Genomic DNA, 17,978 nt, shown 5'->3' on the forward strand with positions numbered 1-17,978 from the left:
TCTGTTGGTGAGCAGAAAGGGGGGGGGGGGGGGAATCACTTGTGTGCCAAGTTGTATGGCTCTGCAGCGATGCCCTAAAGCTGCAGTGGCCAAAATTGTAAAAAAAAGCGTATGTAGGCATACGGTCCTGAAGAGGTTAATTTACTCTTCAGCAGATCCTGCCTTGTTTACATAGATAAAGCACCTGGTCTATTAACAATTGCAGTGAAGTTACAACTAAGCTTAGTATTATATGTAATGTAGAAGATACAGACCAGTGGGTCTCCACAACCCCCCCCCCCCCCCCCCAGCGGTGGTCTCTCTAGGCCGCTCAGAACGTTGGCCATGTAAATAATTACCTTACCTGGCTCCAGCACAGGCGCAGTAGCGGCTCTCTGCTCAGATCAGGTGGAAACAGCCGATCCTATTCGGATCCTCTCTACTACACAGAGGCAAGTCTCCTACGCAGTAGAGTGGATCCGACTGGGATGGGCTAGGGGAAGGTAAATATTGCAGACTTCAGAGGAGCCTAGAGAGACCACCCTCAATCGGATCCCTTTCATGTTGTACAAGGTTTGACTTACAACCAAAACATTTCCCACACTCAGCACATGAATAGGACTTCACACTGGTGTGACATCTCTCATGTGTGACAAGTTCTGATTTCTATGCAAAATATTTCCCACACTCAGCACATGAATAGGGCTTCTCACCAGTGTGACATCTCTCATGTGTGACAAGTTCTGATTTCTATGCAAAATATTTCCCACACTCAGCACATGAATAACACTTTCATGTTGGACAAGGAATGTTTTACTAACAAAACATTTCTCACACTAAGCTCATGAATAGAGCTTTGCACCCCATGACAAGATTTGATTTCCATGCAAAACATTTCCCACACTCAGCCGGGCATGACGACTCTCACCTGTGTGAGATCTTTCAAGTTGGACAAGGTATGATTTACTACCAAAACATTTCCCACACTCAGCACATGAAAAGGGCTTCTCACTAGTGTGAGATCTCATGTGTAACAAGAAATGATTTCTGTGGAAAACATTTCCCACAATATGAACATGGATACAGCTTCTCACCAGTGTGAGATCTCTCATGTGTGACCAAGTCTGCTTTATATCCAAAACATTTCCCACACTCAGCACACAAATAGGGCTTCACTCCAGTGAGTCCTCTCATGACTGACAAAATGTGATTTAAGTGCAAAACATTTCCCACACTCAGCACATGGAAAAGGCTTCTCACCCGTGTGAGATCTCTCATGTCTGACTAGATGTGATTTATTTGCAAAACATTTCCCACACTCAGCACATGAAAAGGGCTTCTCACCAGTGTGCCATCTCTCATGTGTAACAAGAAATGATTTCTGTGGAAAACATTTCCCACAATATGAACATGGATACAGCTTCTCACCAGTGTGAGATCTCTCATGTGTGTCAAGCTCCAATTTAGACCGACAACATGTCCCACACTCAGCACATGGAAAAGTGTCCTTACCACAGTGGGATCTCTTATGTATTGCAAGATATGATTTCTGTGCAAAACATTTCCCACACTCAGCACATGAATAAGGCTTCTCACCAGTGTGAATTACCTCATGCCTGATAAGGTCTGCTTTTATTCCAAAACATTTCCCACACTCCGAACATGAATAGGGCTTCTCACCAGTATGAGATCTCTCATGTGTGACCAAGTCTGCTTTAAATCCAAAACATTTCCCACACTCAGCACATGAATATGGCTTCTCACCAGTGTGAGATATGTGATGCCTGTCAAGATGTGATTTATGTGCAAACCATTTGCCACACTCAGCACACGAATAAGGCTTCACTCCAGTGTGAGATCTCTCATGACTGACAAGATATGATTTAAGTGCAAAACATTTCCCACACTCGGCACATGGATAAGGCTTCTCACCAGTGTGAGTTCTCTCATGTCTGACTAGATGTGATTTATTTGCAAAACATTTCCCACACTCTGCACATGAATGGGGCTTCTCACCAGTGTGAGATCTCTCATGACTGACAAGATGTGATTTCTGTAAAAAACATTTCCCACACTCAGCACATGAATAGGGCTTTTCACCAGTGTGAGATCTCTCATGACTGACAAGATGTGATTTCTTTAAAAAACATTTCCCACACTCAGCACATGAATAGGGCTTCCCGGCAGTGTGAGATCTTTCATGACTAACAAAATATGATTTATCTACAAAACATTTCCCACATGTGGAACAGGAATAATACCCTCCAGCAGGGGGAGAGCTGTGCTGGGTTTGGGGCCGCTCAGGGTTAGACAGGTGAGGGGAGTCTGGGGGCATATTTGGGGTCAACAGGATATCTGCAGGAGACTCTTGTCCAGTGACATCATCATGCGTTGTACAGTCTGTGGATACAGAGAGACGAGTCTCTGAGAGGTTCCTGATGCCGGGACTCCGCGCTGCAAATAGAGAAACATCATCACTTCCTGTTAGAGAATTCTGAGGGGAAGAGCAATTATCATTAGGGAGGGTCAGTGAGTTGCTGAGAATTTCAAAATGATGCAAACTCTTTGCAGAATAGATATAGCCCATATGCAGCAGCTGCATAACTTTGCATATAATTAGCATACAATTTTCACCATCTCAGAGTTATTAGCATGTCACTGACCATCACTAGTTATCAGCCTGACTGAGAACTGCAGAAGGTTGTGCTCATTACAGGCAGCCAATCACAGGACAATAACTATGCCTTGCATGAAAATTTTATGTGATTTGGAAATCGGCCAATCAAATGCATTTCCTGGAAAATCTGATTATCTGCATACAATTTGCATTATACTTGCATACAAGTACAGAGTTACCTACATCTCACTGACCCTCCCTACAGCTAAAGCATTGGCCATACATGGAAAGCAGTAAATTGTGGAGCTTGATGAGACAATGGCAGCAATGTGTGACTCCTGTGACAACAGACCTCTATGTACTTATAGCAAGACATCTGTGTTATGTTTGTAGAGCAATGTGGTGTCACTTACACATTCTTATTACCATTGTATCCTCGTGTCACTCATATGCCCCTTGTAAAGTCCCTTTATCTCTCTCTTGTCCCCAATTGTGCAAATAAAGATATTGTGACCTTACACAACACTAAATTATAGGAGCTGCGAGGTGGAGGAATTCTCCATTTATGTCATGGAGATCCCAAACCACTAATACTTCTGTAGGTGGATATACATAAAGGCCTCTTTCTCACCAGGACGTTGCGTTTCCGGGGATGTTATAGGGCGCATAACGTGCCCCTAACGCAACGCCTGGTGGTGTTCGAGGAGGACGCTACCTAGAGCTGCGTTAAGCAGCTCTTGGTGCGCCTTTTTTGTCTTATGCGCTGCGGAAACTACGTGATCGGAGCACTTCGCATCACGTGGTCCCGCCAGCCAATCAGCGGCCGCTCCAGGAAGTAAACACTGCAGTGCAGTAAATATTAAGTAGTCATGTGGCTGGCTACAACAGCGGACTCTCCCTGCCTCCTCTCCCACATTAAAAAAAAAAAAACAACTTACTGAGAATGTGCACAGAGTCTAATGCGGCTAAAGCCGTGTATAACGCCCAGCACGCTGCACTTTCCCAGAACGTGCAGCGTTACCCTGTAACGGCAACGTGGGCACTGTGAACAGCCCATTGATTTTTCATTGCTGTGAGTTGGGCTGCATGACAGGCTGCACTAACGTGCGCCTGTAACGTCCCACTGTGAAAGCAGCCACATACATACATACTCCAATACATAAGTCACCCCTACTGTGACCAATCTGTGTACAGTAATGTATAGTGACCATTATCAGCTTATTACAGGCCGGTAACACTAAGTCACCCCTACTGTGACCAATCTGTGTACAGTAATGTACAGTGACCATTATCAGCTTATTACAGGCCAGTAACACTAAGTCACCCCTACTGTGACCAATCTGTGTACAGTAATGTACAGTGACCATTATCAGCTTATTACAGGCCGGTAACACTAAGTCACCCCTACTGTGACCAATCTGTGTACAGTAATGTACAGTGACCATTATCAGCTTATTACAGAACAGTAACACTAAGTCACCCCTACTGTGACCAATCTGTGTACAGTAATATACAGTAACCATTATCAGATTATTACAGGCCAGTAACACTAAGTCACTCCCTACTGTGACCAATCTGTGTACAGTAATGTACAGTGACCATTATCAGCTTATTACAGGCTGGTAACACTAAGTCACCCTATACTGTGACCAATCTGTGTACAGTAATATACAGTAACCATTATCAGATTATTACAGGCCAGTAACACTAAGTCACTCCCTACTGTGACCAATCTGTGTACAGTAATGTACAGTGACCATTATCAGCTTATTACAGGCCGGTAACACTAAGTCACCCCTAATGTGAACAATCTGTGTACAGTAATGTACAGTGACCATTATCAGCTTATTACATGCCGGTAACACTAAGTCACCCCTACTGTGACCAATCTGTGCACAGTAATGTGCAGTGACCATTATCAGCTTATTACAGGCTGGTAACACTAAGTCACCCTATACTGTGACCAATCTGTGTACAGTAATGTACAGTGACCATTATCAGCTTATTACAGGCTAGTAACACTAAGTCACCCCTACTGTGACCAATCTGTGTACAGTAATGTACAGTGACCATTATCAGCTTATTACAGGCTGGTAACACTAAGTCACCCCTACTGTGACCAATCTGTGTACAGTAATGTACAGTGACCATTATCAGCTTATTACAGGCCGGTAACACTAAGTCACCCTATACTGTGACCAATCTGTGTACAGTAATGTACAGTGACCATTATCAGCTTATTACAGGCCGGTAACACTAAGTCACCCCTACTGTGACCAATCTGTGTACAGTAATGTACAGTGACCATTATCAGCTTATTACAGGCCGGTAACACTAAGTCACCCCTACTGTGACCAATATGTGTACAGTAATGTACAGTGACCATTATCAGCTTATTACAGGCCGGTAACACTAAGTTACCCCTACTGTGACTAATCTGTGTACAGTAATGTACACTGACCATTATCAGCTTATTACAGGTCAGTAACACTAAGTCACCCCTACTGTGCCCAATCTGTGTACAGTAATGTACAGTGACCATTATCAGCTTATTACAGGCCGGTAACACTAAGTCACCCCTACTGTGACCAATCTGTGTACAGTCATATACAGTGACCATTATCAGCTTATTACAGGCCAGTAACACTAAGTCACCCCTACTGTGCCCAATCTGTGTACAGTAATGTACAGTGACCATTATCAGCTTATTACAGGCCGGTAAAACTAAGTCACTCCCTACTGTGCCCAATCTGTGTACAGTAATGTACAGTGACTATTAGCAGCTTATTACAGGCCGGTAACACTAAGTCACCCCTACTGTGACCAATCTGTGTACAGTAATGTACAGTGACCATTATCAGCTTATTACTGGCCAGTAACACTAAGTCACCCCTACTGTGCCCAATCTGTGTACAGTAATATACAGTGACCATTATCAGCTTATTACAGGCCAGAAACACTAAGTCACCCCTACTGTGACCAATCTGTGTACAGTAATGTACAGTGACCATTATCAGCTTATTACAGGCTGGTAACACCAAGTCATCCCTACTGTGACCAATCTGTGTACAGTCATGTACAGTGACCATTATCAGCTTATTACAGGCCAGAAACACTAAGTCACCCCTACTGTGACCAATCTGTGTACAGTAATGTACAGTGACCATTATCAGCTTATTACAGGCTGGTAACACCAAGTCATCCCTACTGTGACCAATCTGTGTACAGTCATGTACAGTGACCATTATCAGCTTATTACAGGCCAGAAACACTAAGTCACCCCTACTGTGACCAATCTGTGTACAGTAATGTATAATAATAGCAATACGGATACATATTTATTCTATATTACTGCTCATTACCAGTGATGTAGGGAACGCCAAATTTAATGCAAATGTTCATGAAGTGTTGGTTTGCGGTGGGCTCCACAGATTTAAAGAGACACTGAAGCGAATTAAATTTTGCCCTTTTTACCTTATAATTCATTTCAGTGCTCTCAGCACAAGTAAATCGCCACGTCCCGGCCGCAAAACGAGGGCTGCAGAGCCCCCAAATCCCCGGGGGGCAATCTAGCCGGCATTTCCTGGAAGGGGCAAAACTTTCAGCTTCAGCTCTGCCTCTCCTGATGTCAATCGCGGCGGATCGCCGCCTCTCCCCACCCCTCTCACTCTTCCTTCACAGAGAGGGACGGCGATCCGCACGGTGAGTGACGTCAGGAGGGGCAGAGCTACAGCAGAAAGCTCTGCCTCTCAGCGCAGCAAAATCCAAGACCAAGTTGGTCGTGGATGTTTGCACAGGGATTTGGGTGATCTGTAGCCCTCGTTTTGTGGCGGGGATGCGGTGGTTTACTTTTGCTGAGACTACTGAAGCGAATAATAAGGTAAAAAGGGCAAAATGTATTCGCTTCAGTGTCTCCTTAAATGGCAGGTGAATGGCCGCTGACTTTAGAGATTAATAGCAAAGCCCCCGTAGGAGCTAGACCCCATTGGTCAGTTATTAGAGGCCTTGGAGCCATCCCTCTCCCCCAGAGCCCCCCCCCCATACTATGGACCATGCGGGCTGGTATAGCTCAGGGTATGAAGCCCCACGTGGCCGGGACTCCGCATTCAGCCTGCATGGGGGACAAGGGGTTAAAGAGGCTTGGGAGGGGGAACCCCACATCATTTTTTTTAGATATCCCAAAGTCTAAACATACATAAAACAATAATAATAAATACATTTATATACCTGTTAATACGTTTTCTGTCATTTTACTGCAGTAACTTTGCCACTTTTTTCCCTCTAGATTTAACATTGATTTTTTTCAAAAACGATAAAGTTCCCACTGTCCTCCTCAACATACCCTGCAAATTTGGTGTGTCTAGAACGTACGGGGCCTTTGCTATCAACCGCTAAAGTCGGCAGCCGGTAACTTTAATGTAAAAAATGCGAACGTGAACGTTTTACAAAAAAATTAGTGTTAAATGCGAACTGCGAAAAGCCCATGTTCACCATAAACTGTCTGACGGCGAAAAACACAGGCCATCTCTACTGATTACTCACCTGTGCTGTCCTCTGTAACAGTGTCTTCCTCTTTACATGTCCTCATCATGTCACCCTCCTCCATAGACTGCTGATCACTCCTCACATATGTCTCTTCTTCTTCCTCTTTACATGTCCTCATCATGTCACCCTCCTCCATAGACTGCTGATCACTCCTCACATATGCCTCTTCTTCTTCCTCTTTACTTGTCCTCATCATGTCACCCTCCTCCATAGACTGCTGATCACTTCTCACATATGTCTCATCTTCTTCCTCTTTAATTGTCACCATCATGACACCCTTCTCCATAGACTGATGATCACTCCTCACATACGTCTCTTCTTCTTCTTCCTTTTTAATTGACCTCATCATGTCACCCTCCTCCATAGACTGCTGATCACTCCTCACATACATCTCTTCTTCTTCCTCTTTACTTGTCCTCATCATGTCACCCTCCTTCATAGACTGCTGATCACTCCTCACATATGTCTCTTCTTCTTCCTCTTTACATGTCCTCATCATGTCACCCTCCTCCATAGACTGCTGATCACTCCTCACATATGTCTCTTCTTCTTCCTCCTTACTTGTCCTCATCATGTCACCCTCCTCCATAGACTGCTGATCACTCCTCACATACATCTCTTCTTCTTCCTCTTTACTTGTCCTCATCATGTCACCCTTCTTCATAGACTGCTGATCACTCCTCACATATGTCTCTTCTTCTTCCTCTTTAACCTCAACATTTACATGTATCAGTTCTACACCCTAGGTTCACAAAATTATAGCGGAATTAAATTGTGAACAAGGATAACAACATATGCAGAAGGGTAATGTAATAAAGTTTGGAGTCTCTGGAGACCCTCAGTTCCACCTACCTGATAATGCCGGGGGGTGGTGTGACCTTCCTGTGGACAATCCCGGGAATAAAGAGGATCTGTACATCTCTCTGGTGGGTTTCTGTTACTGGATACATCTGTAGGAAACACACACACTGATTGAATACATTGTCTCTATGTGTTTATCAGATGATGGGAGATCTAGGTGGACAATCCTGGGAATAAAGAGGACCTGTACATCTCTCTGGTGGGTTTCTGTTACTGGATACATCTGTAGGAAACACACACACTGACTGAATACATTGTCTCTGTGTGTTTATCAGATGATGGGGGATCTAGGTGGACAATCCTGGGAATAAAGAGGACCTGTACATCTCTCTGGTGGGTTTCTGTTACTGGATACATGTGTAGGAAACACACACACTGACTGAATACATTGTCTCTATGTGATTATCAGATGATGGGGGATCTAGGTGGACAATCCTGGGAATAAAGAGGACCTGTACATCTCCCTGGTGGGTTTCTGTTACTGGATACACCTGTAGGAAACACACACACTGACTGAATACATTGTCTCTATGTGTTTATCAGATGATGGGGATCTAGGTGGACAATCCTGGGAATAAAGAGGACCTGTACATCTCTCTGGTGGGTTTCTGTTACTGGATACATCTGTAGGAAACACACACACTGACTGAATACATTGTCTCTATGTGATTATCAGATGATGGGGGATCTAGGTGGACAATCCCGGGAATAAAGAGGACCTGTACGTTGCTCTGGTGGGTTTCTGTTACTGGATACATGTGTAGGAAACACACACACTGACTGAATACATTGTCTCTATGTGTTTATCAGATGATGGGGATCTAGGTGGACAATCCTGGGAATAAAGAGGACCTGTACATCTCTCTGGTGGGTTCCTGTTACTGGAGACATCTGTAGGAAACACACACACTGACTGAATACATTGTCTCTATGTGATTATCAGATGATGGGGGATCTAGGTGGACAATCCTGGGAATAAAGAGGACTTGTACATCTCTCTGGGGGGTTTCTGTTACTGGATACACCTGTAGGAAACACACACACTGACTGAATACATTGTCTCTATGTGTTTATCAGATGATGGGGATCTAGGTGGACAATCCCGGGAATAAAGAGGACCTGTACATCTCTCTGGTGGGTTTCTGTTACTGGATACATCTGTAGGAAACACACACACTGACTGAATACATTGTCTCTATGTGATTATCAGATGATGGGAGATCTAGGTGGACAATCCTGGGAATAAAGAGGACCTGTACATCTCTCTGGTGGGTTCCTGTTACTGGAGACATCTGTAGGAAACACACACACTGACTGAATACATCGTCTCTATGTGATTATCAGATGATAGGGGATCTAGGTGGACAATCCTGGGAATAAAGAGGACCTGTACATCTCTCTGGTGGGTTCCTGTTACTGGACACATCTGTAGGAAACACACACACTGACTGAATACATTGTCTCTATGTGTTTATCAGATTATGGGGATCTAGGTGGACAATCCAGGGAATAAAGAGGACCTGTACATGTCTCTGGTGGGTTTCTGTTACTGGATCCATCTGTAGGAAACACACACACTGACTGAATACATTGTCTCTATGTGATTGTCAGATGATGGGGGATCTAGGTGGACAATCCTGGGAATAAAGAGGACCTGTACATCTCTCTGGTGGGTTTCTGTTACTGGATACATCTGTAGGAAACACACACACTGACTGAATACATTGTCTCTATGTGATTATCAGATGATGGTGGATCTAAGTGGACAATCCTGGGAATAAAGAGGACCTGTACATCTCTCTGGTGGGTTTCTGTTACTGGATACATCTGCAGGAAACACACACACTGACTGAATACATTGTCACTATGTGATTATCAGATGATGGGGGATCTAGGTGGACAATCCTGGGAATAAAGAGGACCTGTACATCTCTCTGGTGGGTTTCTGTTACTGGATACATCTGCAGGAAACACACACACTGACTGAATACATTGTCACTATGTGATTATCAGATGATGGGGGATCTAGGTGGACAATCCTGGGAATAAAGAGGACCTGTACATCTCTCTGGTGGATTTCTGTTACTGGATACATCTGTAGGAAACACGCACACTGACTGAATACATTGTCTCTATGTGATTATCAGATGATGGGGGATCTAGGTGGACAATCCTGGGAATAAAGAGGACCTGTACATCTCTCTGGTGGGTTTCTGTTACTGGATACATCTGTAGGAAACACACACACTGATTGAATACATTGTCTCTATGTGATTATCAGATGATGGGGATCTAGGTGGACAATCCTGGGAATAAAGAGGACCTGTACATCTCTTGGGTGGGTTCCTGTTACTGGATACATCTGTAGGAAACACACACACTGACTGAATACATTGTCTCTATGTGTTTATCAGATGATGGGGGATCTAGGTGGACAATCCTGGGAATAAAGAGGACCTGTACATCTCTCTGGTGGGTTTCTGTTACTGGATACATCTGTAGGAAACACACACACTGACTGAATACATTGTCTCTATGTGATTATCAGATGAGGGGGGGGGATCTAGGTGGACAATCCTGGGAATAAAGAGGACCTGTACATCTCTCTGGTGGGTTTCTGTTACTGGATACATCTGTAGGAAACACACACACTGACTGAATACATTGTCTCTATGTGATTATCAGATGAGGGGGGGGGGATCTAGGTGGACAATCCTGGGAATAAAGAGGACCTGTACATCTCTCTGGTGGGTTTCTGTTACTGGATACATCTGTAGGAAACACACACACTGACTGAATACATTGTCTCTATGTGTTTATCAGATGATGGGGGATCTAGGTGGACAATCCTGGGAATAAAGAGGACCTGTACATCTCTCTGGTGGGTTTCTGTTACTGGATACATCTGTAGGAAACACACACACTGACTGAATACATTGTATCTATGTGTTTATCAGATGATGGGGGATCTAGGTGGACAATCCTGGGAATAAAGAGGACCTGTACATGTCTCTGGTGGGTTTCTGTTACTGGACACATCTGTAGGAAACACACACACTGACTGAATACATTGTCTCTATGTGATTATCAGATGATGGGGGATCTAGGTGGACAATCCCGGGAATAAAGAGGACCTGTACATCTCTCTGGTGGGTTTCTGTTTCTGGATACCTCTGTAGGAAACACACACCCTGACTGAATACATTGTCTCTATGTGATTATCAGATGATGGGGGAACTAGGTGGACAATCCTGAGAATAAAGAGGACCTGTACATCTCTCTGGTGGGTTCCTGTTACTGGATACATCTGTAGGAAGCACACACACTGACTGAATACATTGTCTCTATGTGATTATCAGATGATGGGGGATCTAGGTGGACAATCCCGGGAATAAAGAGGACCTGTACATCTCTCTGGTGGGTTTCTGTTTCTGGATACCTCTGTAGGAAACACACACCCTGACTGAATACATTGTCTCTATGTGATTATCAGATGATGGGGGAACTAGGTGGACAATCCTGGGAATAAAGAGGACCTGTACATCTCTCTGGTGGGTTTCTGTTACTGGATACATCTGCAGGAAACACACACAGTGACTGAATACATTGTCTCTATGTGATTATCAGATGATGGGGGATCTAGGTGGACAATCCTGGGAATAAAGAGGACCTGTACATCTCTTTGGTGGGTTTCTGTTACTGGATACATCTGTAGGAAACACACACACTGACTGAATACATTGTCTCTATGTGATTATCAGATGATGGGGGATCTAGGTGGACAATCCTGGGAATAAAGAGGACCTGTACATCTCTTTGGTGGGTTTCTGTTACTGGATACATCTGCAGGAAACACACACACTGACTGAATACATTGTCACTATGTGATTATCAGATGATGGGGGATCTAGGTGGACAATCCTGGGAATAAAGAGGACCTGTACATCTCTCTGGTGGGTTTCTGTTACTGGATACATCTGCAGGAAACACACACACTGACTGAATACATTGTCACTATGTGATTATCAGATGATGGGGGATCTAGGTGGACAATCCTGGGAATAAAGAGGACCTGTACATCTCTCTGGTGGATTTCTGTTACTGGATACATCTGTAGGAAACACGCACACTGACTGAATACATTGTCTCTATGTGATTATCAGATGATGGGGGATCTAGGTGGACAATCCTGGGAATAAAGAGGACCTGTACATCTCTCTGGTGGGTTTCTGTTACTGGATACATCTGTAGGAAACACACACACTGATTGAATACATTGTCTCTATGTGTTTATCAGATGATGGGGGATCTAGGTGGACAATCCTGGGAATAAAGAGGACCTGTACATCTCTCTGGTGGGTTTCTGTTACTGGATACATCTGTAGGAAACACACACACTGATTGAATACATTGTCTCTATGTGTTTATCAGATGATGGGGATCTAGGTGGACAATCCTGGGAATAAAGAGGACCTGTACATCTCTTGGGTGGGTTCCTGTTACTGGATACATCTGTAGGAAACACACACACTGACTGAATACATTGTCTCTATGTGTTTATCAGATGATGGGGGATCTAGGTGGACAATCCTGGGAATAAAGAGGACCTGTACATCTCTCTGGTGGGTTTCTGTTACTGGATACATCTGTAGGAAACACACACACTGACTGAATACATTGTCTCTATGTGATTATCAGATGAGGGGGGGATCTAGGTGGACAATCCTGGGAATAAAGAGGACCTGTACATCTCTCTGGTGGGTTTCTGTTACTGGATACATCTGTAGGAAACACACACACTGACTGAATACATTGTCTCTATGTGATTATCAGATGAGGGGGGGGGGGATCTAGGTGGACAATCCTGGGAATAAAGAGGACCTGTACATCTCTCTGGTGGGTTTCTGTTACTGGATACATCTGTAGGAAACACACACACTGACTGAATACATTGTCTCTATGTGTTTATCAGATGATGGGGGATCTAGGTGGACAATCCTGGGAATAAAGAGGACCTGTACATCTCTCTGGTGGGTTTCTGTTACTGGATACATCTGTAGGAAACACACACACTGACTGAATACATTGTCTCTATGTGTTTATCAGATGATGGGGGATCTAGGTGGACAATCCTGGGAATAAAGAGGACCTGTACATGTCTCTGGTGGGTTTCTGTTACTGGACACATCTGTAGGAAACACACACACTGACTGAATACATTGTCTCTATGTGATTATCAGATGATGGGGGATCTAGGTGGACAATCCCGGGAATAAAGAGGACCTGTACATCTCTCTGGTGGGTTTCTGTTTCTGGATACCTCTGTAGGAAACACACACCCTGACTGAATACATTGTCTCTATGTGATTATCAGATGATGGGGGAACTAGGTGGACAATCCTGGGAATAAAGAGGACCTGTACATCTCTCTGGTGGGTTCCTGTTACTGGATACATCTGTAGGAAGCACACACACACTGACTGAATACATTGTCTCTATGTGATTATCAGATGATGGGGGATCTAGGTGGACAATCCCGGGAATAAAGAGGACCTGTACATCTCTCTGGTGGGTTTCTGTTTCTGGATACTTCTGTAGGAAACACACACCCTGACTGAATACATTGTCTCTATGTGATTATCAGATGATGGGGGAACTAGGTGGACAATCCTGGGAATAAAGAGGACCTGTACATCTCTCTGGTGGGTTTCTGTTTCTGGATACTTCTGTAGGAAACACACACCCTGACTGAATACATTGTCTCTATGTGATTATCAGATGATGGGGGAACTAGGTGGACAATCCTGGGAATAAAGAGGTCCTGTACATCTCTCTGGCGGGTTTCTGTTACTGGATACATCTGCAGGAAACACACACAGTGACTGAATACATTGTCTCTATGTGATTATCAGATGATGGGGGATCTAGGTGGACAATCCTGGGAATAAAGAGGACCTGTACATCTCTCTGGTGGGTTTCTGTTACTGGATACATCTGCAGGAAACACACACACTGACTGAATACATTGTCACTATGTGATTATCAGATGATGGGGGATCTAGGTGGACAATCCTGGGAATAAAGAGGACCTGTACATCTCTCTGGTGGATTTCTGTTACTGGATACATCTGTAGGAAACACGCACACTGACTGAATACATTGTCTCTATGTGATTATCAGATGATGGGGGATCTAGGTGGACAATCCTGGGAATAAAGAGGACCTGTACATCTCTCTGGTGGGTTTCTGTTACTGGATACATCTGTAGGAAACACACACACTGATTGAATACATTGTCTCTATGTGTTTATCAGATGATGGGGGATCTAGGTGGACAATCCTGGGAATAAAGAGGACCTGTACATCTCTCTGGTGGGTTTCTGTTACTGGATACATCTGTAGGAAACACACACACTGATTGAATACATTGTCTCTATGTGTTTATCAGATGATGGGGATCTAGGTGGACAATCCTGGGAATAAAGAGGACCTGTACATCTCTTGGGTGGGTTCCTGTTACTGGATACATCTGTAAGAAACACACACACTGACTGAATACATTGTCTCTATGTGTTTATCAGATGATGGGGGATCTAGGTGGACAATCCTGGGAATAAAGAGGACCTGTACATCTCTCTGGTGGGTTTCTGTTACTGGATACATCTGTAGGAAACACACACACTGACTGAATACATTGTCTCTATGTGATTATCAGATGAGGGGGGGGGATCTAGGTGGACAATCCTGGGAATAAAGAGGACCTGTACATCTCTCTGGTGGGTTTCTGTTACTGGATACATCTGTAGGAAACACACACACTGACTGAATACATTGTCTCTATGTGATTATCAGATGAGGGGGGGGGGGGGATCTAGGTGGACAATCCTGGGAATAAAGAGGACCTGTACATCTCTCTGGTGGGTTTCTGTTACTGGATACATCTGTAGGAAACACACACACTGACTGAATACATTGTCTCTATGTGTTTATCAGATGATGGGGGATCTAGGTGGACAATCCTGGGAATAAAGAGGACCTGTACATCTCTCTGGTGGGTTTCTGTTACTGGATACATCTGTAGGAAACACACACACTGACTGAATACATTGTCTCTATGTGTTTATCAGATGATGGGGGATCTAGGTGGACAATCCTGGGAATAAAGAGGACCTGTACATGTCTCTGGTGGGTTTCTGTTACTGGACACATCTGTAGGAAACACACACACTGACTGAATACATTGTCTCTATGTGTTTATCAGATGATGGGGGATCTAGGTGGACAATCCTGGGAATAAAGAGGACCTGTACATCTCTCTGGTGGGTTCCTGTTACTGGATACATCTGTAGGAAGCACACACACTGACTGAATACATTGTCTCTATGTGATTATCAGATGATGGGGGATCTAGGTGGACAATCCCGGGAATAAAGAGGACCTGTACATCTCTCTGGTGGGTTTCTGTTTCTGGATACCTCTGTAGGAAACACACACCCTGACTGAATACATTGTCTCTATGTGATTATCAGATGATGGGGGAACTAGGTGGACAATCCTGGGAATAAAGAGGACCTGTACATCTCTCTGGTGGGTTTCTGTTACTGGATACATCTGCAGGAAACACACACAGTGACTGAATACATTGTCTCTATGTGATTATCAGATGATGGGGGATCTAGGTGGACAATCCTGGGAATAAAGAGGACCTGTACATCTCTTTGGTGGGTTTCTGTTACTGGATACATCTGTAGGAAACACACACACTGACTGAATACATTGTCTCTATGTGATTATCAGATGATGGGGGATCTAGGTGGACAATCCTGGGAATAAAGAGGACCTGTACATCTCTTTGGTGGGTTTCTGTTACTGGATACATCTGCAGGAAACACACACACTGACTGAATACATTGTCACTATGTGATTATCAGATGATGGGGGATCTAGGTGGACAATCCTGGGAATAAAGAGGACCTGTACATCTCTCTGGTGGGTTTCTGTTACTGGATACATCTGCAGGAAACACACACACTGACTGAATACATTGTCACTATGTGATTATCAGATGATGGGGGATCTAGGTGGACAATCCTGGGAATAAAGAGGACCTGTACATCTCTCTGGTGGATTTCTGTTACTGGATACATCTGTAGGAAACACGCACACTGACTGAATACATTGTCTCTATGTGATTATCAGATGATGGGGAATCTAGGTGGACAATCCTGGGAATAAAGAGGACCTGTACATCTCTCTGGTGGGTTTCTGTTACTGGATACATCTGTAGGAAACACACACACTGATTGAATACATTGTCTCTATGTGTTTATCAGATGATGGGGGATCTAGGTGGACAATCCTGGGAATAAAGAGGACCTGTACATCTCTCTGGTGGGTTTCTGTTACTGGATACATCTGTAGGAAACACACACACTGATTGAATACATTGTCTCTATGTGTTTATCAGATGATGGGGATCTAGGTGGACAATCCTGGGAATAAAGAGGACCTGTACATCTCTTGGGTGGGTTCCTGTTACTGGATACATCTGTAGGAAACACACACACTGACTGAATACATTGTCTCTATGTGTTTATCAGATGATGGGGGATCTAGGTGGACAATCCTGGGAATAAAGAGGACCTGTACATCTCTCTGGTGGGTTTCTGTTACTGGATACATCTGTAGGAAACACACACACTGACTGAATACATTGTCTCTATGTGATTATCAGATGAGGGGGGGGGGATCTAGGTGGACAATCCTGGGAATAAAGAGGACCTGTACATCTCTCTGGTGGGTTTCTGTTACTGGATACATCTGTAGGAAACACACACACTGACTGAATACATTGTCTCTATGTGATTATCAGATGAGGGGGGGGGATCTAGGTGGACAATCCTGGGAATAAAGAGGACCTGTACATCTCTCTGGTGGGTTTCTGTTACTGGATACATCTGTAGGAAACACACACACTGACTGAATACATTGTCTCTATGTGTTTATCAGATGATGGGGGATCTAGGTGGACAATCCTGGGAATAAAGAGGACCTGTACATCTCTCTGGTGGGTTTCTGTTACTGGATACATCTGTAGGAAACACACACACTGACTGAATACATTGTCTCTATGTGTTTATCAGATGATGGGGGATCTAGGTGGACAATCCTGGGAATAAAGAGGACCTGTACATGTCTCTGGTGGGTTTCTGTTACTGGACACATCTGTAGGAAACACACACCCTGACTGAATACATTGTCTCTATGTGATTATCAGATGATGGGGGAACTAGGTGGACAATCCTGGGAATAAAGAGGACCTGTACATCTCTCTGGTGGGTTTCTGTTACTGGATACATCTGCAGGAAACACACACAGTGACTGAATACATTGTCTCTATGTGATTATCAGATGATGGGGGATCTAGGTGGACAATCCTGGGAATAAAGAGGACCTGTACATCTCTCTGGTGGGTTTCTGTTACTGGATACATCTGCAGGAAACACACACACTGACTGAATACATTGTCACTATGTGATTATCAGATGATGGGGGATCTAGGTGGACAATCCTGGGAATAAAGAGGACCTGTACATCTCTCTGGTGGATTTCTGTTACTGGATACATCTGTAGGAAACACGCACACTGACTGAATACATTGTCTCTATGTGATTATCAGATGATGGGGGATCTAGGTGGACAATCCTGGGAATAAAGAGGACCTGTACATCTCTCTGGTGGGTTTCTGTTACTGGATACATCTGTAGGAAACACACACACTGATTGAATACATTGTCTCTATGTGTTTATCAGATGATGGGGGATCTAGGTGGACAATCCTGGGAATAAAGAGGACCTGTACATCTCTCTGGTGGGTTTCTGTTACTGGATACATCTGTAGGAAACACACACACTGATTGAATACATTGTCTCTATGTGTTTATCAGATGATGGGGATCTAGGTGGACAATCCTGG

At 44.0% G+C, this 17,978-nt stretch overlaps 1 protein-coding gene across 1 annotated transcript in view; it reads right to left on the reverse strand.

The window, feature by feature from the left end:
- Positions 1–267: 267 nt before the first annotated feature.
- The window catches only part of LOC137537240 (zinc finger protein 83-like), a 63,802-nt gene continuing 46,091 nt past the window's right edge, over positions 268–17,978 (reverse strand). The window contains exon 5 of the mRNA XM_068259333.1: positions 268–2,433. Within this exon, the coding sequence (XP_068115434.1) occupies positions 1,133–2,433 (1,301 nt within the window). The 3' untranslated portion in view covers positions 268–1,132. The remainder of the gene's footprint in view (positions 2,434–17,978) is intronic.

Source organism: Hyperolius riggenbachi, chromosome 10 (assembly GCF_040937935.1).
Source record: "Hyperolius riggenbachi isolate aHypRig1 chromosome 10, aHypRig1.pri, whole genome shotgun sequence".
In the NCBI taxonomy this organism is placed as follows: Eukaryota; Metazoa; Chordata; class Amphibia; order Anura; family Hyperoliidae; genus Hyperolius; species Hyperolius riggenbachi.